The sequence below is a fragment of the Neoarius graeffei genome, chromosome 11, assembly GCF_027579695.1.
Source record: "Neoarius graeffei isolate fNeoGra1 chromosome 11, fNeoGra1.pri, whole genome shotgun sequence".
NCBI lineage: Eukaryota > Metazoa > Chordata > Actinopteri > Siluriformes > Ariidae > Neoarius > Neoarius graeffei.
The window spans coordinates 8,384,309-8,410,870 of NC_083579.1; the positions used below are offsets into that span (position 1 = coordinate 8,384,309).

A 26,562-nucleotide genomic window follows, 5' to 3' on the forward strand; every position below is an offset into this window, starting at 1 on the left:
TAGGCAATTGGCCAAAACAGAGAATAGCCGCGGATGCGCATTTGCACGCCCGAAGACACACTATAGACAGGGCGAACTACTGTTGAGCGCTTATTGTTTCATGATTAACAACCACCATCACACCCCACCCCACCTTTTTTGACAAATCGCACCCTGACTACATGCTTTGCTGTACAATTAAATTAGGCTAAGACATTATAATGCTGACTCGTTTTCAGAATAGTGGAAGTCATAATTTTTCTCCCCCCGTTTCTGCGCCCCTGGATGGATGCAGCGCCCTTAGCATTTGCCTATATTGCCTATGCCACGGGCCGGCTCTGTCTAGACGCTATACCAGAGACGGTTGAAGAATCTCCACTTTGCCACATCCAATATGGCGGCGAGGATGACGTATGATTCTACGCAGAAGGCGGCGTCTATGTTTATATGTCTATGCACTCACTCACTCAATGATGTTTTTTGTTTTTCGCACCATTCTGTGTAAACTCTAGAGACTGTTGTGTGTGTGTGAAAACCCCAAGAGATCAGCAGTTTTTGGAATACTCAAACCATCTGGCTCAAACCGACAGCCATGCCACAGTTAAAGAAAGTCACACTTCACTGTGAGATCACAATTTTTCCTGTTCTGATGTTTGAACATTAATTAACTGAAGCTCTTGATTTGTATCTGTATGATTTTATGCATCAGTGGATCCAGGGGTGATTCTAGAGTCTGTTGTGGCCCCAAGCAAAAATTTCCAGGGGGCCTTTCTGACCAGTGTTCATCACCAATATGTTATAAATAATCTGACACCAACGAAAAATGTATGAAACCAAAGCTTTTTAAATTCCAAATGTGAAAATACAATGGTAAAGAACGATAAAAACAAAATAAATAAGCCCTCGGGCCCCGACTCTCGGGGAGCCCCTGGGTCAGGGGGCCCCAAGCAGTTGCCTGCCTTGCCTGTTCACAAGCTGCGCGTCTGAGCGGATCGACTGATTAGAGAACAGCAGGTGGATGGATTGGTGTTCCTAATAAAGTGGCTAGTGAGTGTGTATATACGTATCTGTATATACATAACAGATTTTGTGTGTGTGTGTGTGTAGGCAGCGTTGTCTGAGGAGGATTTGGAGGAGACGCATTCAGAGACTGAAAAAGCAGAGTAAGAACTTTTTTTTTTCCCTTATAACATAAAGCATTTATTCCGTGTGCTTTAGACAGATCTTATTGACTGAATTCTACCCGTTTAATTTAGTCTGTCCTATAAATCAGATTCATCTCAATAAATCTGAAAGCCTGGCTTTGAAAATTGTTCTCAATATTTCTCACCAATGTTAATGGAGTTATATGAGAAAGACCTCACCTGAAGCTTTGAATTAACGTCATATAAATTCCTATTTTTCATTTTTGCTCCTTGTTTTGGAGTTTCTGTATCTCCCTGTATCCGTTCTAATATTCATCAAATCCTGGCTGAATCCATGCCTGGGTGTTCTTTATGTCTTTATGCCCCACTAATATTACACTGACAAATCTGTCTGTGAAATAAAATCTAAAATGTGGTTTAAGTGTCCGAGGATACCGTAATTCCACTTTAAGTAATACGAGATCCATTTGACTCTCTTCCATTTATTTTCACTTGCTAAGACCTCATTAAGAGGCCCCTCAGAACTCCATCCCAACTTCTCAGACCTCTTCGACCATGATAGCTTTTCTTCATACAAGGGTATCCAAAAAGTTCTCAGCCTCGTCCAGAAAACGTCACAGCAGAAAGATTGCTCTTGTATTATTTTTCAACAAAGTCCAACGATGTTTACAGCGCTCAGCGTAAATGAGTACACCCCCTTTGAAAAGTAACATTTTAAACAATATCTCAATGAACACAAACAATTTCCAAAATGTTGACAAGTTTAATATAACATCTGTTTAACTTATAACGGGAAAGTAAGGTTAATAATATAACTTAGATTACACATTTTTCAGTTTTACTCAAATTAGGGTGGTGCAAAAATGAGTACACCCCACAACAAAAACTATTACGTCTAGTAAGTACTTTGTATGGCCTCCATGATTTTTAATGACAGCACCAAGTCTTCTAGGCATGGAATGGACAAGTTGGTGACATTTTGCAACATCAATCTTTTTCCATTCTTCAACAACGACCTCTTTTAGTGACTGGATGCTGGATGGAGAGTGATGCTCAACTTGTCTCTTCAGAATTCCCCATAGGTGTTCGACTGGGTTCAGATCAGGAGACGTACTTGGCCACTGAATCACTTTCACCCTGTTCTTCTTCAGAAATCCAACAGTGGCCTTAGATGTGTGTTTAGAATCATTGTCATGTTGGAAAAGTGCACGATGACCAAGGGCACGGAGTGATGGTAGCATCTTCTCTTTCAGTATAGAGCAATACGTCTGTGAATTCATGATGCCATCAATGAAATGCAGCTCCCCGACACCAGCAGCACTCATGCAGCCCCACATAAGGACACTGCCACCACCATGTTTCACTGTCGGCACCAGGCATTTTTCTTTGTATTCCTCACCTTTGCGACGCCATACAGTTTTGAAGCCATCAGTTCCAAAACATTTATCTTGGTCTGATCACTCCAGAGTATAGAGTCCCAGTAGTCTTCATCTTTGTCAGCATGGGCCCTGGCAAACTCTAGGTGGGCTTTTTTGTGCCTGGGCTTTAGGAGAGGCTTCTTTCGTGGACGGCATCCATGCATGCCATTCCTCTGCAGTGTACGCCATATTGTGTCACGGGAAATAGTCACCCCAGTTTGGCTTTCTGCTACTTTAGATAACTGCAGTGAACTTGCATGCCGATTTTCTTCAACCCTTCTCATCAGAAGACGCTCCTGTCGAGGTGTTAACTTCCGTGGACGACCTGGACGTCTCTGTGAGATGGTTGCAGTTCCATCTTTCTTAAATTTTTGTACCATTTTTGCGACAGTATTCTGACTGATAAGTAAAGCTTTGCTGATCTTCTTGTAGCCTTCACCTTTGTGGTGGAAAGAGACCAGTTGAGCATCGCTCTCCATCCAGCATCCAGTCACTAAAAGAGGTCATTGTTGAAGAATGGAAAAAGATTGATGTTGCAAAATGTCGCCAACTTGTCCATTCCATGCCTAGAAGACTTGGTGCTGTCATTAAAAATCATGGAGGCCATACAAAGTACTAGATGTAGTGGTTTTTGTTGTGGGGTGTACTCATTTTTGCACCACCCTAATTTGAGTAAAACTGAAAAATGTGTAATCTAAGTTATATTATTAACATTACTTTTTCCCATTATAAGTTAAACAGATGTTATATTAAACTTTGTCTTTTCAACATTTTGGAAATTGTTTGTGTTCATTGAGATATTTAAAATGTTACTTTTCAAAGGGGGTGTGCTCATTTACGCTGAGCACTGTATGTTTCGCGATCCCTTTGTGGAAGGTCACATCTTGAGCCTCCAGATCCTCCTCAACAGCATGGATGACTTCATCATCATCACTCTGAAACATCACCATCACTGAAAATGATGACCATGCAAGTAGGATTTCAGTTTGGGAAACAGATAGAGGTCAGGCGGTGCCAGTTCAGGTGAGTAAAATGCATGGGGCACCAGTTCAAAGCCACATTTGGCTGCTTCTGCCCCTGCCACCTGTGCTGTGTGGACGGGTGCTTTGGCATTGTCCTGGAGCAACAGAACGCCAGCTCAAAGCTTTCTTTCCTCTCCTTTTTTTTATTTTTGATTGGTTCTAACATTTGAGTTTTTGTGGACAATGATATAAAGCTTTTATAGTGTACAGTTATGCCCCAAAACAGGAGTTAATTACGCCCCTTGTTTCCAAGTAAGGCCGAGAACTTTTTGAACTACCCTCGTAAAATATTTAAAAGCACACGCTATACTCGCCATGATGAAAATCTGAAAGAATCACTTTTTTTCCGCTGTGTTCCCTGTTTATAGTTTATAAAAAAAAATACAGCAGCACCTTTTGTGCTCAAAGAATAAGAACTGTGTCTTTCAAAGGGGTGAGAACAATGAAAAGAAGGACAAGAGGAAGGAAGACGAGGCGAAACGCAGATTCAGGAGGAGGAGCTTCAACAAAGCAGCGGAGCCAGAGGTTCAAGAATCGGCGACGTGGAAAATAATCGACTCTCAGAAAACAAAACTGCTTGTAAGGCGGAACTGTGTGTCTTCTTTTTCTCTTGCTGTCATCGTATCTCTGGTCTTTCAGTTTCTTCCTTTCCATTTTGGCTCAATACGGGTTTGTACACCGTGCCTGTATCTGGAGATCCATATCACAAAAACAAGAGCTTATTTCACATGCGTTCTCTTTATAGAAGTTCTCGACACATCATTTCTTTTACAAAATATGCAATATGCAAATGAGCTCATTTAGCGAGGATATGGCAGAATTATTTTGTATTATACAGCCTGGGCAGATATTTTCTTTCTGATGTGAACATACAGCACAGATCGGATCACACGCAGCTGGTTGTGATCGCGCTCCGATCACATGCTGCTTGTATTTATACCTTTTTTTTACGTTAACTACATTAACTACATGTCTGTTTCTTGTAGAATTATTTTGCCAGGAATTTCTACAACATGCGAGTGCTGGCACTGTGTGTGGCCTTCGGGATCAATTTCATCCTTCTGTTCTATAAGGTGAAGCATCTCAATCTCACATAATACAAGCATGACATCTCATCTCGTTATCTCTAGCCGCTTTATCCTGTTCTACAGGGTTGCAGGCAAGCTGGAGCCTATCCCAGCTGACTACGGGAGAAAGGCGGGGTACACCCTGGACAAGTCGCCAGGTCATCACAGGGCTGACACATAGACACAGACAACCATTCACACCCACATTCACACCTACGGTCAATTTAGAGTCACCAGTTAACCTAACCTGCATGTCTTTGGACTGTGGGGGAAACCGGAGCACCCGGAGGATACCCACGCGGACACGGGGAGAACATGCAAACTCCGCACAGAAAGGCCCTCGCCGGCCACAGGGCTCGAACCCGGACCTTCTTGCTGCGAGGCGACAGCGCTAACCACTACACCACCGTGCTGCCCCACAAACATGACATGAATTAGTAAATTATAGCTTGCTAACATGACCAATACGGCTGTTGTCAAGACCACCAATGCAAAGTCCAAGACCGGGACTAAAGCAGATCAAGTCAGGACCAAGTCTTAATCTTATGTGGGTCAAAGTGAGACAGAGTTATGATCAAGACCAGGCTTGTAGTACTTGAGTCTGAATCGTGCCCTTATTTTAAGGACTCGTGACTTGACTTGGACTTGAGCACTGATGACTCGGACTCGTGCATTAACTGTATTCTGACTCGTAAATTGGAGATGAGGACTCTGATTTTTTTCTTATATCTACATTAATTTTTAGACTAATTTCATGCAAGAGAATGCACATTCACCTGTTCATACGTCATGTTCAGGAACAAACTAACATTAATGGCGCTAAAATGCCTGGAGAGAACGCCCCTAGGATTGTCCGCTTTGCTTATACAGACTTCTCGTGCAGTGGGAAAAAAATGCACTGCGATGTGTTCCATATGTAGAAGAACTATCGAGGAGACGATGAGGACAACCTCGAAGTTCAATCATCGTTTGGCAAGACGACACCCAGAGAAGGAAGTGACACGTTATGTTCATTGCTCTGTTGATAGCAGGGCTTGCTTGCTGACTGATGAACTAGCTAGTGTTAACTCTCTCTCATGTTATTTGCCCTGTTGATAGTGGGCGGGGCTCGCTGAGCGATGAACAAGCTTTTAATCTTTAGCCTATTGACTAAATGAAAATGCTTATTTTTTCCAATAAAGCATATTTTACAACTGTATCCACTTCTGCTGTGAAACAATTGGTGAACAAATGAGCATTTCTGATCAGTAAGGGTTCGAGCCCAATCTCAAGATGTTTTCTCTATTGACTTGGCTTTATCTCAGACTTCTGGGCATTTGTACCTAGTCTCTGGCTTGGGCCTCGGTCTCAATCAGTATTGTTGTCAAGTCACTAAACCTTGAATCTGAGTCCAGTCTCGAGTCCCCAATGTTCAAGTCTGAGTCATTAAAGAATTCAAAATGAGCATGTATTTTTCAAAAAACAAGAACATTTCTCAGTTTCAACATTTGATATAATGTCTTTGTACTATTTTCAATGAAATAGTCAAGTCAAGCCAAGTTTGTTTGTATAGCGCTTTTTACAATAAACATTGTCGCAAAGCAGCTTTACAGAATTTGATCGACTTAAAATATGAGCTAATTTTATCCCTAATCTATCCCCAATGAGCAAGCCTGTGGCGACGGTGGCAAGGAAAAACTCCCTCAGACAACATGAGGAAGAAACCTTGAGAGGAACCAGACTCAAAAGGGAACCCATCCTCATTTGGGCAACAGCAGACAACATGACTATAACATTAACAGTCCTAACATAAAGTCAGCTTCGTTGATGCTATAAACCCCCCACCGATGGAAACCCGAGCGCAAAACCATTCACGACAACCACAGTCCCAAAGTCAGCAAGTCAAGTGCAGTCCTAAAGTCAGCAAGTCAACTGCAGTCCCCAGCCACAAAAGCACCACCGCAAGAGTCCAGAGCGTCCTCCAGGCGCAACCCCCAACTGTCCACATGGGGCCGCCCTCCACAGGAGCGATGCGATGAGACTCCAACCAGACACAGGGCACCAGGATGGATCAGGCAGGTCTGAGGAGCAGAAGAGGTCAGCATCTCGATCCCAGGACCGACATGTAACTCAGAGGGACAGATTTTTTTTGGGGGGGGGGAGAAGAGAGAGAAAACACAGGTTGTTAGGTATGCCCAATGTCACCTGAATAAGTAGGAACAGTATACATATTGCACTGAGTACAAGCAAGGACTCCGGCAACTAACTATGACAGCATAACTAAAAGGGGAGAGCCAGAAGGTAACACAGGCATGAGGGAGCCCCGGGACATAAAGCAGCAGCCACTACACCATCAACAAACTTGAGTGAGCAAGCAAGTGGGGGACTGACAGCATCCATACATCCCAGTTTACCAAAACACTCTGTCTGAGAACCCTCCAGATCTCCTCCTTTACCTCATAAACACCATTAACAAAAGGCTTGACTAAACAGATATGTTTTCAGCCGAGACTTAAACACTGAGACTGTGTCTGAAGTACACTATAGGGTTTACATGACTTTGCAAATCATCACATTCTGTTTTTATTTACAGTTTACACAGCGTCCCAATTTTTTTGGAATTGGGGTTGTGTAGGGGAGGCATGGCGGTGTAGTGGTTAGCGCTGTCGCCTCACAGCAAGAAGGTCCGGGTTCGAGCCCCGTGGCCAGCGAGGGCCTTTCTGTGCGGAGTTTGCATGTTCTCCCCGTGTCCGCGTGGGTTTCCTCCGGGTGCTCCGGTTTCCCCCACAGTCCAAAGACATGCAGGTTAGGTTAACTGGTGACTCTAAATTGACCGTAGGTGTGAATGTGAGTGTGAATGGTTGTCTGTGTCTATGTGTCAGCCCTGTGATGACCTGGCGACTTGTCCAGGGTGTACCCCGCCTTTCGCCCGTAGTCAGCTGGGATAGGCTCCAGCTTGCCTGCGACCCTGTAGAACAGGATAAAGCGGCTAGAGATAATGAGATGAGATGGGGTTGTGTATCTGTGTGTGTGTGTGTGTGTGTACCTTTTAGACCCTAAAAAAGTACACATACTGTAGTTACCTTAAGGCCCAACAATGAGCCCTAGGGGGTACATTAGTGCCGATTGTACCTTGGGGGACAGAAATGGACTCCTACTGTAGCCCACTTTCTGGCATTATAGTCACAAGTTCCTGATTACGCAATTGTCCATTTTGAATATACATAGTACACAGTTTTGGAAGATAAATGATTTATAATCACACCATCCAGTGTCTCCCAGATGAGCACGGGTTCTTTTTTGAGTCTGGTTCCTCTGGTAAAGGTCTAGTTCCACCCCCGAAGCTGTGGAATTCTGTCCGTCAGTGCCTTCGTGATCGTACATGTCTTCTCAAACTCAAAACTTGACTTAAATCTTCTCTCCTCTCTCTGCTATCCATCATCTCCTGGTCACTTCCTGTTCTGTCTTTTACAATGCTTTGAGCTCATCTGCTGTCTTTATACCCATGTTAGCCGTGTTCCTTTTTTGTGTCTCTTATCTGTTATGTCTTTGTTTGTTGTTCTGTTTGGTTTTGGTTGAGCCATTCCTCTGTAAAGTGTCCTTGGGTTGGTGAAAGGTGCTATACGAATTCAACCTGTTGTTGTTTGTTCATAACCCAGGTTTCTTCTAGTGATGCTGTAGGCGTGGCCCTGTCTGATCTCAGCGATGAGAACTCTGACTCTGAGCATGTGTGTTTTATTCTGGGAGAGAGTGGTTATATGAAGCCTGTCCTCCACACTCTGGCTGTATTACACACTCTTATCTCTTTCTGCTCCATCATCGGATACTACTGTCTCAAGGCAAGTGTTTCCTGCTCATTTGTGCCACAAATGTTCAGATTACGCTGTTATCTTTCTCACTGATTTGCGCAGTTTTGTCACTGACAATAGTACTTACTGAGTATTCGAGTGGGCTTCTGGGGCTCTGCAGAGACAAAACACAAAAAGATGTCGGAAAAAAGCAGAGCCCTTGGCGAGGTCATTCTATAGCACAGCACTGTCCAGTTCTTGATTCTGATTGGTCAGAAGGTGTTGATGGATTTTCTATAACAGCAGCTCCGACCGTGGCACAGCTGCAAATCACAGGTTTATATTTTAGTGCGCTTATCGTTTCTCGATGACACGATTATTATTTCCGAGCCTGAAATGTCTATTTTTAAGACTAATGTTGCCAAATGATTTTGAATACACTCACTGGCCACTTTAACAGGAGCTTGTTCTCGATTCTAAGGTTCCTGTTCTTGGCTGCAGGAGTAGAACCCAATGTGGTCTTCTACTGTTGTGTGCTAAGATGCTTTTCAGCTCATCGCGGTTATAAAGAGTGATTATATGAGGTTACTATATCCTTCCTGGCCAAAAAAAACCTCGAACCACCTTGAATCTGGCTATTTCCCTCTGACCTCTCTTATCAACAAGGCGTTTGTTTCCACCCACAGAACTATCATTCACCTCACTCGGTGATGTTTTTTGTTTTTCGCACCATTCTGTGTAAACTCTAGAGACTGTTGTTTGTATGTGAAAACCCCAGGAGATCAGCAGTTTCTGAACTACTCAAACCAGTCCATCTGGCTCAAACCAACACCCATGCTACATACAGTGAAAGAAAGTCACACTTCACTGTGAGATCACAATTTTTCCCGTTCTGATGTTCGAACATTGTGAACGTTAATTAACTAAAGCTCTCGATTTGTATCTGCGTGATTGTATACATGGTGCTGCTGTCAAGGGATTGGCTGATTAGAGAACTGCAAGTGGATGGGGTTCCTAATAAAGTGGCCGGCGAGTGTGTATCATGATTTAGCATTCCAAAGCACTTCTTTGGATAAAGACATTAAAAAAAAAAAAAAGCTGTAAATATAAATATTGGCACCTTTGCCTTCCACTAGATTTTTGTGCGTTTGTGATTTTCAGGTTCCTTTAGTAGTATTTAAGCGGGAGAAGGAGCTAGCACGTAAACTGGAGTTTGATGGTTTGTATGTTACCCAGCAACCCGCTGATGATGACATCAGAGGCCAGTGGGACCGACTGGTCATAAACACGCCGTAAGAGTTAAAAATCTTGGTATTTCTTAACCTGTTAATTGTTGTAGCTTACCTTTATGTATCACAAAAGTTAAAATGGATATATCGATATCTTCTTTTTTGTTTTTAGATCTTTTCCGAGTAATTACTGGGACAAATTTGTGAAGAGGAAGGTACAGTAAAGTGTTGATTTAACAAATAATTAACATTAATGTTTAAATGGTGCTGAGAATGAACACCGGGTTATTTATGGCCCTTTTCCACTACCCTTTTTCAGCTCACTTCAGCTCGCTTCAGCTCACTTCAGCCCGACACGGCTCGCGTTTCGACTACCAAAAACCAGCACGACTCAGCTCGTTTCAGCTCTGCTTAGCTCCTAAAACTCGCACCGTTTTGGAGTGGGGCTGAAGCGAGCCAAGCCGTGCCGAGTGAGGTTGGGGGCGTGAGCAGACACTCCCCTGTGCACTGATTGGTGAGGAGGAGTGTCCTCACATGCCCACACACGCCCCGCGAGCGCGCTGGGATCTGTAAACACCGCAAACCCGGAAGAAGGAGAATTACGAATTACGAGAATTTCTGAAGCCTTATGCGCCTCGCCTCATCTATACGCTCTTGCCAGTATCTGTCCGCGTTGTCGGTGACAACAAGCCACAGCACCAAGACCAGCAACACTAACGACTCCATGTCCTCCATGTTTATTGTTTACTCTCCGGGTCGTGAGACTACCGCTTAAAAGATCACTGGACGAGTTCGCGGAGCGCAAGGCTCGTCGTATGCCCTTCAAATAATGCGCGCAGTAGGCTATTGATGTTTTATTATGAGCCATGTACAGTATGTCGCCTAATGTTTTTTTGTTTCTGAGTTACATGTTTGTTTGAAGGACTTAATGTACAAAATAACATAGTTGCACCCCGTAGTGCTGAAATTGGTAAACACAGTGCATTCAGTGAGGTTTGCACCGCCCTCCTTTTATTTCTGACTCTTCCTGTCACCGTTGCAACCTCTGAGCGCTCATTCGTATGCCCTTCAAATAATGTGCGCAGTATAGGCTATTGATGTTTTATTATGAGCCATGTACAGTATCCTAATTTTTTTTGTTTCTGAGTTACATGTTCGTTTGAAGGACTTGATGTACTAAATAACATAGTTGCACCCGGTAGTGTTGAAATTGGTAAACACCGCAGTTGCGGACATTTTGTAGCCTAAAATGATGTTATGATAAGCTTTAATAAAGGGCCCGGTCATTTGCCCTGCCCCCGGCCTGGCTCTGACTTGTTCCGCCACTGTCACTGATGTCACTGTTTGCGCTGCTTAACGACATCACGTGACGTCCACCCACTTTCGCTAACTCCACCCAATGTGTCCACCCACTTCCAGCCAGCACGGTTCAGCGCGGTTGTAGTCGAAATGCAACTCCAACAGCCCCGCTCAGCTCGACTCAGCTCGACTCAGCACGGCACGGCTCAGCCGCGTTTGTAGTGGAAAACCGGCATTAGCTGTTCATACACCTTTTATTCAATCATAAACTTTTAGGTCTAATTTACTTATATTACTATATTTTCCAGACAATAAATCCGATACACAAATGTCCTCCCAAAAATCAGCCTGCGTCAAGAAAATATGTATTTCCCAACCTCTAAAATGACACATGAACCAATGGGTAAATCACTGTAAATGCTAGAATAGCACACCTACCATAAATACTGTAGTAAAGGATGTGGCATGCCATGATTAGTCTAATGTAAAAAAAAATATTTTAGTCTTTTGTCGAGATTAGTCTAAAGTACAAAACGAGACTGATAATCCAGCTCTTAACTTTACAAGTACATGATTTTACTTGTATTGTTGTAGGTGATGGCCAAGTACAGCGAGTTGTATGGCTCCAAGCGGATCAGCGAGCTGCTGGGTTTGGATAAAACAACACTGGATTTCAGTTACGAAGCCCGGAATGGAAGAAGACCAGCCAGAGAACTGTACTCTTCATTTTTACAGAATACACACAATACTTAGAGAATATTACCATTCTGTCGATACATGTGTGAGTGAACGGGTGAAATAATTAGCAGGACATTTCTATGGCAGTGAAGTTTGATTAATTTCGAAAATAACTGAACAAAGGAAAAAGTCACATTTTACTCATCGACCTTTGTGATATACAGTATAAATATAATTTATAACAAATCCAGTTAGCTCTGAAAAAAAAAATTATATCCTACTTTTACTCCTGAGTTTGTGTAAATGTACATCAGAACCTCAAATCGATCAGGTCGAGATCATATAAGTATTGATGAGTTACTGTGGTTTCATATACGGATTACATTTATTTCAACATCAAACGAATTGAATAACCCTTTTCAACTCAGTCATTTCAAATGAATGACTCGAAAGTAAACAAACCAAAACAAATCCATAAATTATGTCAAATTAAACAAGTCGTTCACGTAATGCAAAAGTAATGACTCTCTGTAAAAGAAGGAAGCATTCGTGTGTGTCTGTGGTATTGAATCTGATATGCTCAGGACGCTTCTCTGAGCAGTTTTAGTTTTCAGCTTGGCAGTTTTCAGGTCTTAAGAGTTTTTTTTTTTTTATATTTGTGGGTGTGGCTATAAGTAAATCATCATGCTAGGAACGTGCTTTTTTTCAATTTATGTATGATTCGCATTTTAACACACAAGTGCAAAAAAAAAAAAAAAAATCAACATTCCTGAAACTGACATTTTGAGTTTAGTTTGTCAGTGCAAACTTTCACATAAAACTATAAAATATATTTTAAAAAAAAAAGCCCCTGATGTTTTTTGTTCATTACAAACTCTTATGATTGTCCATGGGATGTCATTACGTTACATTACATTAATGGTGTTTAGCAGATGCTCTTATCCAGAGTGACGTACGCAGCCTGGGGAGCAGTTGGGGGTAAGGCGCCTTGCTCAAGGGCACTTCAACTATTCCTGCTGGTCCAGGGACTTGAACCAATGACCTTTTGGTCCCAAAGCGGCTTCTTGAACCTTTAGGATTCCTGTTTTTTCATGTCTTAAACATAAAACATTGCTGTTGTGTTGAACGTTATGGGGATGAAATTATTCAGGAGATTCACAGGAAGTGAGTGGAAAAAAATCAGGATAAAATAGTGGTGTGTTTTAAACATGTGGTCTCATATCTCATTTATGCCAGATGATGGCAGTAGAATTAGTTGTGAAGTTTCTTATCATTTTCATGGGCTGAGTGTGTGTTCTTGTGTTCTCTCTCTCTCACGCGTCTATTCTTCTGATTTCAGATTGAACTCCACCGATATGAAATATCAGATATGGAAACTCGGAGTGGTCTTTACTGACAACGTGAGTCAGTTTGATATCTTCAAGACTTATTTCTATGTGAAAAAAGTCACATTTTTAATCCACAAATTTTTTCTTTGTTCTTTTTTTTTTCTTTCCCTTGCTCACTTCATAAATCCCTTAGTCATTCCTCTATCTTGCCTGGTACATGATGCTGTCCATTTTGGGCCACTACAATAATTTCTTCTTTGCCGCTCACCTCTTGGATGTCGCCATGGGCTTTAAAACATTGCGCACCATCCTGTCGTCCGTCACACACAATGGAAAGCAGGTAAAAACCAACAAACAACAAAAAAAACTGACCAGTTTTGAGTGCAGCAGTGTTTTAATGCATCGTCATCATCATCATGAGTGGCCAATTGCAGCACAATTGTAAAAGCTGCATTAATAGGAAACGTAAATATACGTACAGCAATGTTTATTTAAAGGAAATGATCAGTGAAAGCTAATTGCATTCTAGTCACCATATCAGTTCTAGGACGGTGTTTCTGTGATGTTTTTATGTGTCGAAAGTGGAATAAATATAGAGAAAATGTGTAATCTATAAGGAACTCTTTCATTCAACCGGTGCAGCCATCATGATGTCAGAGTTGCTTCCTGTGGGAACACGCATCTACAACCCCGATTCCAAAAAAGTTGGGACAAAGTACAAATTGTAAATAAAAACGGAATGCAATGATGTGGAAATTCCATATTTTATTCAGAATAGAACATAGATGACATATCAAATGTTTAAACTGAGAAAATGTATCATTTAAAGAGAAATGTTAGGTGATTTTAAATTTCATGACAACAACACATCTCAAAAAAGTTGGGACAAGGCCATGTTTACCACTGTGAGACATCCCCTTTTCTCTTTACAACAGTCTGTAAACGTCTGGGGACTGAGGAGACAAGTTGCTCAAGTTTAGGGATAGGAACGTTAACCCATTCTTGTCTAATGTAGGATTCTAGTTGCTCAACTGTCTTAGGTCTTTTTTGTTGTATCTTCCGTTTTATGATGCGCCAAATGTTTTCTATGGGTGAAGGATCTGGACTGCAGGCTGGCCAGTTCAGTACCCAGACCCTTCTTCTACACAGCCATGATGCTGTAATTGATGCAGTATGTGGTTTGGCATTGTCATGTTGGAAAATGCAAGGTCTTCCCTGAAAGAGACGTCGTCTGGATGGGAGCACATGTTGCTCTAGAACCTGGATATACCTTTCAGCATTGATGGTGTCTTTCCAGATGTGTAAGCTGCCCATGCCACACGCACTAATGCAACCCCATACCATCAGAGATGCAGGCTTCTGAACTGAGCGCTGATAACAACTTGGGTCGTCCTTCTCCTCTTTAGTCCGAATGACACGGCGTCCCTGATTTCCATAAAGAACTTCAAATTTTGATTCGTCTGACCACAGAACAGTTTTCCACTTTGCCACAGTCCATTTTAAATGAGCCTTGGCCCAGAGAAGACGTCTGCACTTCTGGATCATGTTTAGATACGGCTTCTTCTTTGAACTATAGCGTTTTAGCTGGCAGAGGTGGATGGCACGGTGAATTGTGTTCACAGATAATGTTCTCTGGAAATATTCCTGAGCCCATTTTGTGATTTCCAATACAGAAGCCTCCCTGGGGAGGTGTTCCAGGCATGTCCCCCCGGGGGAGGCCCCGGGGAAGACCCAGGACACGCTGGAGGGACTGTCTCTCGGCTGGCCTGGGAACGCCTCGGTGTTCTTCCCGAGGAGCTGACCGAGGTGTCTGGGGAGAGGGAAGTTTGGGCTTCCATGCTTAGACTGCTGCCTCCGCGACCCGGTCCCGGATAAAGTGGAAGAAGACGAGACGAGACGAATACAGAAGCATGCCTGTATGTGATGCAGTGCCGTCTAAGGGCCCGAAGATCACGGGCACCCAATATGGTTTTCCGGCCTTGACCCTTACGCACAGAGATTCTTCCACATTCTCTGACTCTTTTGATGATATTATGCACTGTAGATGATGATATGTTCAAACTCTTTGCAATTTTACACTGTCGAACTCCTTTCTGATATTGCTCCACTATTTGTCGGCGCAGAATTAGGGGGATTGGTGATCCTCTTCCCATCTTTACTTCTGAGTGCCGCTGCCACTCCAAGATGCTCTTTTTATACCCAGTCATGTTAATGACCAATTGCCAATTGACCTAATGAGTTGCAATTTGGTCCTCCAGCTGTTCCTTTTTTGTACCTTTAACTTTTCCAGCCTCTTATTGCCCCTGTCCCAACTTTTTTAAGATGTGTTGCTGTCATGAAATTTCAAATGAGCCAATATTTGGCATGAAATTTCAAAATGTCTCACTTTCGACATTTGATATGTTGTCTATGTTCTATTATGAATACAATATCAGTTTTCGAGATTTGTAAATTATTGCATTCCGTTTTTATTTACAATTTGTACTTTGTCCCAACTTTTTTGGAATCGGGGTTGTACAGTGGTGCTTGAAAGTTTGTGAACCCTTTAGAATTTTCTCTATTTCTGCATAAATATGACCTAAAACAACATCAGCTTTTCACACAAGTCCTAAAAGTAGATAAAGAGAACCCAGTTAAACAAATGAGACAAAATATTATACTTGGTCATTTATTTATTGAGGAAAATGATCCAATATTACATATCTGTGAGTGGCAAAAGTATGTGAAACTGTAGGATTAGCAGTTAATTTGAAGGTGAAATTAGAGTCAGGTGTTTCCAATCAATGGGATGACAATCAGGTGTGAGTGGGCACCCTGTTTTATTTAAAGAACAGGGATCTATCAAAGTCTGATCTTCACAACACATGTTTGTAGAAGTGTATCATGGCACGAACAAAGGAGATTTCTGAGGACCTCAGAAAAAGCGTTGTTGATGCTCATCAGGCTGAAAAAGGTTACAAAACCATCTCTAAAGAGTTTGGACTCCACCAATCCACAGTCAGACAGATTGTGTACAAATGGAAGACATTCAAGACCATTGTTACCCTCCCCAGGAGTGGTCGACCAACAAGGATCACTCCAAGAGCAAGGTGTGGAATAGTCGGCGAGGTCACAAGGGACCCCAGTGTAACTTCTGAGCAACTGAAGGCCTCTCTCACATTGGCTAATGTTAATGTTCATGAGTCCACCATCAGGAGAACACTGAACAACAATGGTGTACATGACAGGGTTGCAAGGAGAAAGCCTTCTGGCTTGTCCACATGATCTTTAGCAAACTGCAGACGAGCAGCAATGTTCTTTTTGGAGAGCAGTGGCTTCCTCCACAATAAATAGAATGAGAGCAGAATTAGATTCCTAACGTATGAAAAAAAATTACATGCTTGAAATATTCAGATTTTTCTATTCCATTCAAGGAAAAAAAAAATCTCATTTGGATGTCGATAATTATGGAATGGTGTCGATAACTGTGAACAAAGGTGTTGATAATTGTGGAACGGTGTCACATGATCTGATACACTAAGTAATTGGGAATCAACTCTTTTTTTTTTCCCCAGTGGAAGTTTGAGTAATTATTCATGCATAATTTACGTATTGAAAGTCTTTTCTACTTTTGCAACAGCCAAAAGATTGTTAAGGTGTCGATAATTGTAGCCGCCGCTCTCGTGTATATTAAACCAAGTTGAGTTTCACGCTTATTATTTTTGAATGCTATCAATAAATTGGTGTGTGTGTGTGTGTGTGTGTTGTAGTTGGTTCTGACTGTGGGATTGTTAGCGGTGGTTGTGTATCTCTACACCGTTGTGGCCTTCAACTTCTTCCGCAAGTTTTACAATAAAACTGAAGATGGCCAACCTCTGGATATGAAATGTGATGACATGCTGACGGTAAAAAACACACACACACCACAAATGATTGGTTTACGACTCCACACACAGGAAGCCCAGGGTCACTGATGCAATGCAATGTTTTCCAAAATGTCTGTATTATTCATCAGTCTTGTTACAATTCGATATTTTAGCGAATCAAATACTAAAATATCTCACAATTCTTCCATTCAGCTCTTCCAGTGAACAGTGCAAGCTGCATGAAAATCTCCTTTGATGCCCCTGATCCAGCGCTAATACATCGCTTTTGAAGCCTGTGCTTCTATTCGTGTTTATTAGATGTTTCGTCAGTATTTTTATGGAACGAAAGCTTCATGCTCATTGGACAACAGCAAGCTTTTAACGGGATCCTCCAGCGAATTTATTCTCAGACTTATTTTAAGTAAAAGTAGTCGCAGATTTCAAAAATCAAACTTTCATTTTTGGAGACCAAATAGTGTTCGAGGAAAAATAAATTTTCTTTAAAATGTCAGATGGGCTTCCTGCGGTGGTGATGTATGCGATAATATCAGGTAGCAGTCACTTGGAGCAACTTGGCTGTTTATTTTCTCTGTTTACATCGTAGCTTTGCGAATTTTGCAAGCATTTTTTTTACTGAATTTATCAGTTTTTAAATAAGTATGTCTCATTGTGTAGCATATAAATACTACAATGATGTTAAAAAGAAAGCACAAACTGGAACTAGACTGCATTTCCACAGAGAAAATGCAAAGTGTACTTGATCAGCTGTGGCAAAGTGTCATTGACAGAAACTGGATCAGACTCTAGACCTTGCACTGCAGAATCTTTTTTACATGATCTACAGAAAGTGTGTGTAGTCTGTGGCTGCATGCTCTAAAATCTCGGTTTAAAGTGGCTCAACTCGCAGCGCGACATGACACTTCACACAATAAAATCTTTTTTTTTTTTTGCATGATCTACATCTACAGCTGGTGCTGGGTCAATTAACAGAGAGTGTGTAACATGATTTTAAAACAGAGATTTTAGAGCACACAGCCACACACACACTACACACACTTTGCCACACACTTTCTGTAGATCATGTAAAAAAGATTCTGCAGCACGAGGTCTCGTGCCGGATCCAGTTTCTGTCGGTGACCCTCTGTTCCAACTGATCAAGCACACTTTGTATTTTCTCTGTGGAAATGCAGTCTAGTTCCAGCTTGTGCTTTCTTTTTAGCATCATTGTGCCATTTATATGCTACACAATCAGGCATACTTATTTAAAAGCTAATACATTTGGTAAAAAAATACTTGTGAAAGTAGCAAAACTACAATGTAAACAGAGAATATAAACAGCCGAGTTGCTCCAAGTGACCATTACCTGACGTCATCGCATACGTCACCACCGCAGGAAGCCCATCTGAAATTTTAAAGCAAATTCACTTTTCTCAAAAACTATTTGGTCTCCGGAAATGTAAGATTTTTTTTTTTAAATCTGAGACTACTTTTACTTTAAATAAGTTTGAGAATAAATCCGCTGGATGATCCCTTTAACACTTAATTTTGAGCAAAAAACCTCACAAACATCTCAATGTTTTGTGTAGAACGTGCTTTTTGTTAATTCCACCTGGATGCACAGATTCTCTTTATGATAACTGGCCAAACTGTCAAAGGGGCGGAACCTTGTAAGTTGCCTGAATACCTACACCTACATCTCAAAATTAAACATATCAGCACCAAGCGTACAGTAGGTGTAATTTGTAAATATTGTTAATAAACTGTAAGTATCACGTTCTGTTTGATGATTTGCATTTATTTCAGAACTTTGTTGTTTATAAATCTACACTACCGTTCAAAAGTTTGGGGTCACCCAGACAATGTTGTGTTTTCCACGAAAAGTCACACTTTTATTTACCACCATAAGTTGTAAAATGAATAGAAAATATAGTCAAGACATTTTTCTGGCCATTTTGAGCATTTAATCGACCCCACAAATGTGATGCTCCAGAAACTCAATCTGCTCAAAGGAAAGTCAGTTTTATAGCTTCTCTAAAGAGCTCAACTGTTTTCAGCTGTGCTGACATGATTGTACAAGGGTTTTCTAATCATCCATTAGCCTTCTGAGGCAATGAGCAAACACATTGTACCATTAGAACACTGGAGTGAGAGTTGCTGGAAATGGGCCTCTATACACCTATGGAGATATTGCACCAAAAACCAGACATTTGCAGCTAGAATAGTCATTTACCACATTAGCAATGTATAGAGTGGATTTCTGATTAGTTTAAAGTGATCTTCATTGAAAAGAACAGTGCTTTTCTTTCAAAAATAAGGAAATTTCGAAGTGACCCCAAACTTTTGAACGGTAGTGTAGCTAGCTGTCACCTCCTCACCAACTTTAGGCCGCAGTTTAGCTGCTTTTTGGTACAACATGGCAGACCCTGATAATGTTGGCACCTGTCAAGGGGTGGGATATATTAGGCAGCAAGAGAACAGTTAGTTCTTGAAGTTGATGTGTTGGAAGCAGGAAAAATGGGCAAGCGTAAGGATCTGAGCGAATTTGACTGGGTCTGACTGAGCATCTCCAAAATGGCACATCTTGTAGGGTGTTCCCAGTATGCAGTGGTTAGTACCTACCAAAAGTGGTCCAAGGAACCGGTGAACCAGCGACAGGGTCATGGGTATTGAAGGCTCATTGATTCGCACGGGGCATGAAGGCTAGCCCATATGGTCCAATCCCATCACATCCCACAGAAGAGCTACAGTAGTCCAAACTGCTCAAAAAGTTCACGCTGACACTTTTCTGTTTTAGCCAGCATTAACTTTTTTTTAGCAGATTGTCCTAAAACTCTGTAAAGCTCTGGATCCAAGGCAACCCTATTCAGGATACAGCTTTTACTGAAGATTAAAGAATGAATAAATTTAAAAATGTGTGCTAAAATCGAGGATCCAGGTATACTCAGAGAAGTTGATTGCACAGTTAACATACTCCAGTATGTTCTCTAGGAAAGATTAATTAAGCTCTAAATCTAGATTCCTGAAATTTAGCTCACAACCTGCTAAATGTAGATTAATAAACTGTAAATTATACTAACTACCCAAAGTGGATGGTTTAGGAGCATATTTACTTTACTTATGATTAAAGTTGAACGAGAATAACTGGCTATTGATCTCTGTACCATCTGGAGTTTCCTAAATATAAAGAAACTGAGAAATCTTCTGTAATAATGCTCAGAAGAATAATGCTCAGAAGAATACACTAAGCTCTTCTGGCTCTCATGAAATGTCAAAGGAAAGGGTGCAGGATTATGGTGGGCTTCCCAACAGAGCACATTATAATCATGCCATGTTTGGTGTATGTGTGTGTGTGTGTTCAGTGTTACATGTTCCACATGTACGTGGGTGTGCGTGCTGGTGGGGGGATCGGCGATGAGATTGAAGACCCGGCGGGAGACGAGTCAGAGTTCTACCGCGTCATTTTCGACATCACGTTCTTTTTCTTTGTCATCGTCATCCTCCTGGCCATCATTCAGGGTGAGAACAGAGAAACAGCGCCACAGCTGGTTCCGAGTACCACTTCCATGGCGAATGGTTGTGTTCTAAAATCTGAGTCTGCCCGCAAACAAAACACTTTTGTGCGTTTTTAGACTTTCAAGCACTTAAAGTCAATCCAGTATTGCAGATAAGGTGTGATTCATTGCTGCAAATATCTTCATATTTAACAGCGTGATGCCAAGATGGCTGCCTCCATTATCCTGAACTCATTCAGCATGGTAAAGCTGGTATACTCTGTACTCTACAGACAAAAATTGCACATCGTAAAATAATTTTCATTCTTTGAGTTAAGATTGTCAGGTTTACAACGCATAATATGCCGTACCATCATTGTGAAAACAAAGACAGATGACGCCAAAAGTCCTGGCAGTGTGAGAAATTATTAAATAAAAGCACAGTGCTAGTGCTGCTATGATGCTCATCTAAAATCCGCCAATAGGAGGCTGGCACTGGATAAAGTGAAAAACTCATGGAGCAGCTACAAATACAAACTAGAAGAGCACTCGATAGAGTGTATACCTCTGCCTAGACACATATTATCAACATCAAAGTCAAATCACTTGAAGTTAGGATAATATCAAAGCTGTCCACCAAATTCATTCACTTCTTTTTGAGTTACGTTGGGGACAGACAAAAAAAAAAAATCTGGATCCACATACATATTTGGATCCTGGATCAACATACATATCTGCATTTGGATCAAAATCTAAACACTTGTTCCTTGGCCCATGGCTCACCTTTCCTCCAAATTTCATCAAAACCTGTTCATTACTTTTTGATTAAGTTGAGAACAGACAAAAAAGTCCTGGATCTGCATACATATCTGGATCTTGGATCTACATACATATCTGGATTTGGATCAAAATCTAAACACTTATTTCTTGGCCCATGGCTCACCTTTCTTCCAAATTTCATCAAAATCTGTTAATTACTTTTTGAGTTCCGTTGAGAAAAGACAAAAAAATCCTGGCTCCATATACACATCTGAATCCTGGATCCACATACATATCTGGATTTGGATCAAAATCTAATCGATTGTTCCTTGGCCCATGGCTCACCTTTCCTCCAAATTTCATCAAAATCTGTTCATTGCTTTTTGAGTTACGTTGAGAACAGGCAAAAAAATCCTGGATCCACATACATATCTGGATCCTGGATCTACATACATATCTGGATTTGGATCAAAATCTAATCAAATGTTCCTTGGCCCATGGCTCACCTTTCCTCCGAATTATATCAAAATCCATTCACAACTTTTTGAGTTACATTGGGAAGAGACAAAAAATCCTGGATCCGCATACATATTTGGATCCTGGATCTATATCCATATCCAGATTTGGATCAAACACTAATCAATTGTTCCTTTGATTATGGTTCACCTTTCCTCCAAATTTCATCCCAATCTGTTCACTACTTTTTGAGTTACGTTGGGAAAAATCAAACAAACGGATGCAAAAACATACAGTAACCTCATCCATCAAAGTTGGTGGAAGGAATAAAAATACAAATTAATCACATTATTCAATCTAGCATGACCAGACTACATGAATACATGTCCAGCACATGCTAATAATCAATAGATAAATGGATAAATAGATCAATGAATGAATAAATAGGTTTTTAATAAGATTTCCAGGCGAAAATGGAATTGTGCGATTGTTGACTAAGGACAAGAACTCACAAAGTAATAAAAGCAAGTTTTCATCTTATAAATGTGGCAATAAGGCTATTTTTGTCCTGGAGTCAGATTTCTGAAACTTAAATTTAAGTAAAAACACTAGTTTTTAACAAATGTGTTGTATTTTTTGTTTCCTGACTTTTCTGTTTAATCCATAACATTACAGTCAATATAACAGTTAAAATACAAACATCATCCTTCTGTGTAAAGTGTTTTGAAACTGTGTTCCACCATACTGCATGCTCAGTGTTTTTTCTGGTGTAACCTTGTGGCAGGTCTGATCATTGATGCATTTGGAGAGCTGAGAGACCAACAGGAGCAAGTGAAAGAGGACATGGAGGTGAGAATACAACCAGCTCATGGTGAAACGTTCAGAGTTTATGTGAGGAGGAAGACGTTTCATATGAGTGAAAATGTTTAATATGAGTGAACATCTCTATGATATGTAAATATATGACTCTTGAAATCAAGCTAAAACAACTTAGGATGGAAAATGTTGGCTACAATAACTGCTTTAGTGTGACTTTTGGAAAACGTTTACATCACAAAGTTATTTTGTTTCTTGTCTTCCTGCAGACGAAGTGTTTTATCTGCAGCATTGGGAGTGAATATTTTGATGCCGTCCCTCATGGCTTTGAGTCTCACACACTACATGAACACAACCTGGCCAACTACTTGTAAGATAATAATAATAATAATAATAATAATAATAATGTATAAAATTAAATAGTAGTCATATACTGTTTTAAGTAGCAGTAGAATTAGTAGTTGTAGTGTTATAAGTATTATCGTTTATATATATATATATATATATATATATATATATATATATATATATATATATATATATATAGTCACTGACTGAAAGCAGGGCTCCTGATGAGTTTATGAGCAAAATATCTGCAATGGCACAAAGTCAACTTGAATAGATTAATAATATTATAGCACCATGAATTAACCATTGAATTGTGTCATGTCGTGTATTTCACCTCAATAAATCACTGCATTGTCTTGTGACCATGAGAACAATAATGAGATATGCATCGTAGTTACGATACATATTTATTCCTTTCTCAGACACCGCATTGTATAGTTACCATCCAATGTCAAACTCAATATGTCAAACCACTGTCTGGTTACATCTGTCACGTCTACATGCACTGGTGCACGTGCAGCACCATTAGGACTAGTGCCCATGCACCTGTTCCTGATTAGAGGGCAATCACAGCGCACAGAGTATAAGGACTCCCAGTAACACGGATTTTGTCAAGTATACACTCTGTACCCTGCATCTGACGTTACCAAGCCTTGTATTTTGTATCGCTTTTCTGGTTTTGACCCTGCTTGTGTGTTTGGACTGTAAGTATTGTGTTCCCTCTGATATCCTGTCTGTGCCTCGCTCCACCACTGCCTGTTTTTCGACTCTGCCTTTGTCTGCGTTTTGGATCTGTTGGATTTGCTAGTGTGTTTTCAGTAAAACTCTTCCTGCACTTACATCTGTCTATCGCCCTTACATAACATAAACTGTCAACTGTCCAACAAGCTAGTGGACTAATAAAACTGTTTTAATGAGTTTTATATGAAACTGTCATGAATATTTTCCATAGTAAATAAATAGTTAGTAAATAATCTCACATTATTTTTTAAAAAGCAAATTAAAAATATGCACTGGATAAAAACCTATCTATCTTACGGTATGGAACTAAAGATACAAGTTGTGTTGTCCAGTGGTCAAGTGTTTGAGAGACGTTGCCTTGCACTTACAATCAGGTTCCCTGTGGTGGTACACGGACATCATTCGTTGTACACACGGACATCGTACGGTCACAAAAATCATCAAAGATCAGGTTGATGCTTTTCTCTTCAGATGCTATTCACGTTTGAATTAGTAGTACTTAGTAGTAGGCTTATAATGACTAGTAGTAGAAGTAGTACTCGTAGTAGTAGGAGCAGTATAATTAGTAGTACAATTCTTAGTAGTAGTCCTATTATTATTATTATTATTATTATTATTATTATTATTATTATTATTATTGTAGTAGTAGTAAAAGTATAATTAGTACAATTCTTAGAACATCATTATTATTATTATTATTATTATTATTATTATTATTATTATGTAGTCCTATTATTATTATTATTATTATTTTAAATTGTAGTAGTAATAGTATAATTAGTATAATTCTTAGAACATTATTATTATTATTATTATTATTATTATTATTATTATTATTTAGTAGTTGTAGTAGTAGTAGTAGTAATAATAATAGTAATAGTCCTATTCTTCTTCTTCTTCTTCTTCTTCTTCTTCTTATTATTATTATTATATTAGTAATGGTATAATTATTAGTACAATTCTTATAAATTATTATTGTGGTAGTATAATTATTAGTACAATGCTTATTATTATTATTATTATTATTATTATTATTATTATTATTGTAGTAGTAGGAGGAGGAATATAATTATTAGTGCACTTCTTAGTAAGTAGTAGTATAATTAGTTTTATAATTATTATGTTAATTAGTTGTGGTGGTAATATAATTAGTAGTAATTTAATTGGTAGTGGTGTTATTACTAGTAGTAGTATTAGCACTAGCAGTGGTACTAGCATTAAATACCGGTATATGCAGCAATTCAAGGAACTCATTATAAACAGTTACTTGTAGTATTTTATACCATATTTAATAAATGTTTAATTTATAGTGACTTTTCTCAACCTAGAGTTTCATATCTCTGCTGAATAACTGAGTACCAAATGAGAAACAGCCCACAGCCAAGACCCACTTGTGTTCATTTTTGCCTGCAGGTTCTTTGTGCAGTACCTTATCAATAAAGATGTGACAGAACACACGGGGCAGGTAATTAAAGCTTATGTCTGTTTGAAAGATGCAATTGTTCAAGCTGTAAATATGTCTGTCAGTCAGCATTTTATTTCCAGAAAGGGTACACTTCATATCACATAGCAAATGCATTATTTTCAATAAGTCTTTAAAACACTGAGTGATGGGTTCAGATGGGGTCGAAATCCCAGGGATTATTACTAGAGTAATAATTTCATTCATCTCCCTATGTCCATGCTGCTGTGGAATGTACCGTAAGTGTAAAATGTGGCTTCCTGTCTGTTCCTCTTATTTCTGAACAGGAGTCCTATGTGTGGAAGATGTACCAGGAACGCTGCTGGGAGTTTTTCCCAGTCGGAGACTGTTTCCGAAAACAGTACGAGGATCAGCTCGGTTAAATATTCTGGCGTTAAGGACTCTTCTTATTAATGTGTTCCTGTTCTCTGAAGTGGAAATAGCATGTCTTTTTCCATGCAACAGGCAGATATAGCATGCTGCATATTTTGGACACTGATTCTGCTGAGGAATAGTGGGTTTGCGTTGTGCTTTACCGTCATTTTTGTCTTGTTCTCGGTGATACTGAAAACAGTTCAACAAAAGTGAACGTATAAGAACTTGGAAAGGATTGTGATTTTTCAGTATTTTTGTCCTTTCTTGTCTCTCTCACTCCCACTCTCACACTCTCTCTCTCTCTCTCTCTCTCTCTCTCACACACACACACACACACACACACACACACACACACACACACACACACACACTCAATCTTTTGTCAGAAGTTGCATGAGACTCAAACAGAAGCTTTTGATTGGTTATGAAGAAGGGCGAGGTTAGTGCTTGTACCTTTTCATGAGATATGATTTGAATAAAATCACAAAATTACATTCCATCATTAAAATGAGGTTTAATGTGAGCTCTAGTTTTACACACACACACACACACACACACACACACACACACACACACACACACACACACACAGGCCTTCGAGCCACTATATTAGAAAATCATTTGGGAAATCCCAAAATAATTTAGCATACTAGATTTACGTCTCACAATCTCTGGACTTGTTTTGGATAATCATTAAAAACTCATAACTAAACGTTCTGAGATGATCTACAAAGGGTTTGATGGTCCGATCTTATGGAATCAATTTTGTGCCAAAATGTTCATACAATACTTTTGAAATATCAAACAAAAACGACAAATCAAAATACAAAAAAAGAAAAAAGTCAATTTTTTTAGACTGGCAAACAAATTATTCGTGTAATCGTGCAAAATATCAGTCTATTACTCTTCAGAAACCTTTTATTTTTGTTCCGCGTCTTTCTCAGTTTTGTTTGACGTAATTTATTTTGGTTGCGATTCCAGCTTTCTCGTTTGCGCTCCCTGACTTTTTGCTTGCAGTTTTGGCACAAACTTCACGTGTGGGTGGGCTGTCCAGGAATGCATTCCCATTGGCTAACTTGTGTTTGACTGACAGCTACGCTCAGCGATTCCCTCGGAGGCTGTTGCGGCCATTTCCTACTCGGATTTTGGCGGACTGTTTGACGAGTGACCGATCCATTGACGGTAAACAAGGATCGAGTGGACTTCAGTGGCGACTATGATATTGAATTTACACTTTGTTTAATTAATTCAATATCATAGTCGTCACTGAAGTCCACTCGATCCTTGTTTGCCGTCAATGGATCGGTCACTCGTCAAACAGTCCGCCAAAATCCGAG

At 40.2% G+C, this 26,562-nt stretch overlaps 1 protein-coding gene across 1 annotated transcript in view; it reads left to right on the top strand.

Moving 5' to 3' along the window:
• The window catches only part of ryr2b (ryanodine receptor 2b (cardiac)), a 210,519-nt gene extending 185,286 nt beyond the window's left edge, over positions 1–25,233 (top strand). The window contains exons 89-103 of the mRNA XM_060933368.1: positions 1,087–1,142; positions 3,996–4,143; positions 4,551–4,637; positions 8,270–8,449; positions 9,560–9,690; positions 9,800–9,842; positions 11,521–11,642; positions 12,944–13,004; positions 13,126–13,272; positions 16,682–16,816; positions 20,137–20,293; positions 22,268–22,332; positions 22,569–22,669; positions 24,802–24,853; positions 25,138–25,233. Of these exons, the coding sequence (XP_060789351.1) occupies positions 1,087–1,142; positions 3,996–4,143; positions 4,551–4,637; positions 8,270–8,449; positions 9,560–9,690; positions 9,800–9,842; positions 11,521–11,642; positions 12,944–13,004; positions 13,126–13,272; positions 16,682–16,816; positions 20,137–20,293; positions 22,268–22,332; positions 22,569–22,669; positions 24,802–24,853; positions 25,138–25,233 (1,581 nt within the window). The remainder of the gene's footprint in view (positions 1–1,086; positions 1,143–3,995; positions 4,144–4,550; positions 4,638–8,269; positions 8,450–9,559; positions 9,691–9,799; positions 9,843–11,520; positions 11,643–12,943; positions 13,005–13,125; positions 13,273–16,681; positions 16,817–20,136; positions 20,294–22,267; positions 22,333–22,568; positions 22,670–24,801; positions 24,854–25,137) is intronic.
• The last annotated feature ends 1,329 nt before the right edge of the window (positions 25,234–26,562 follow it).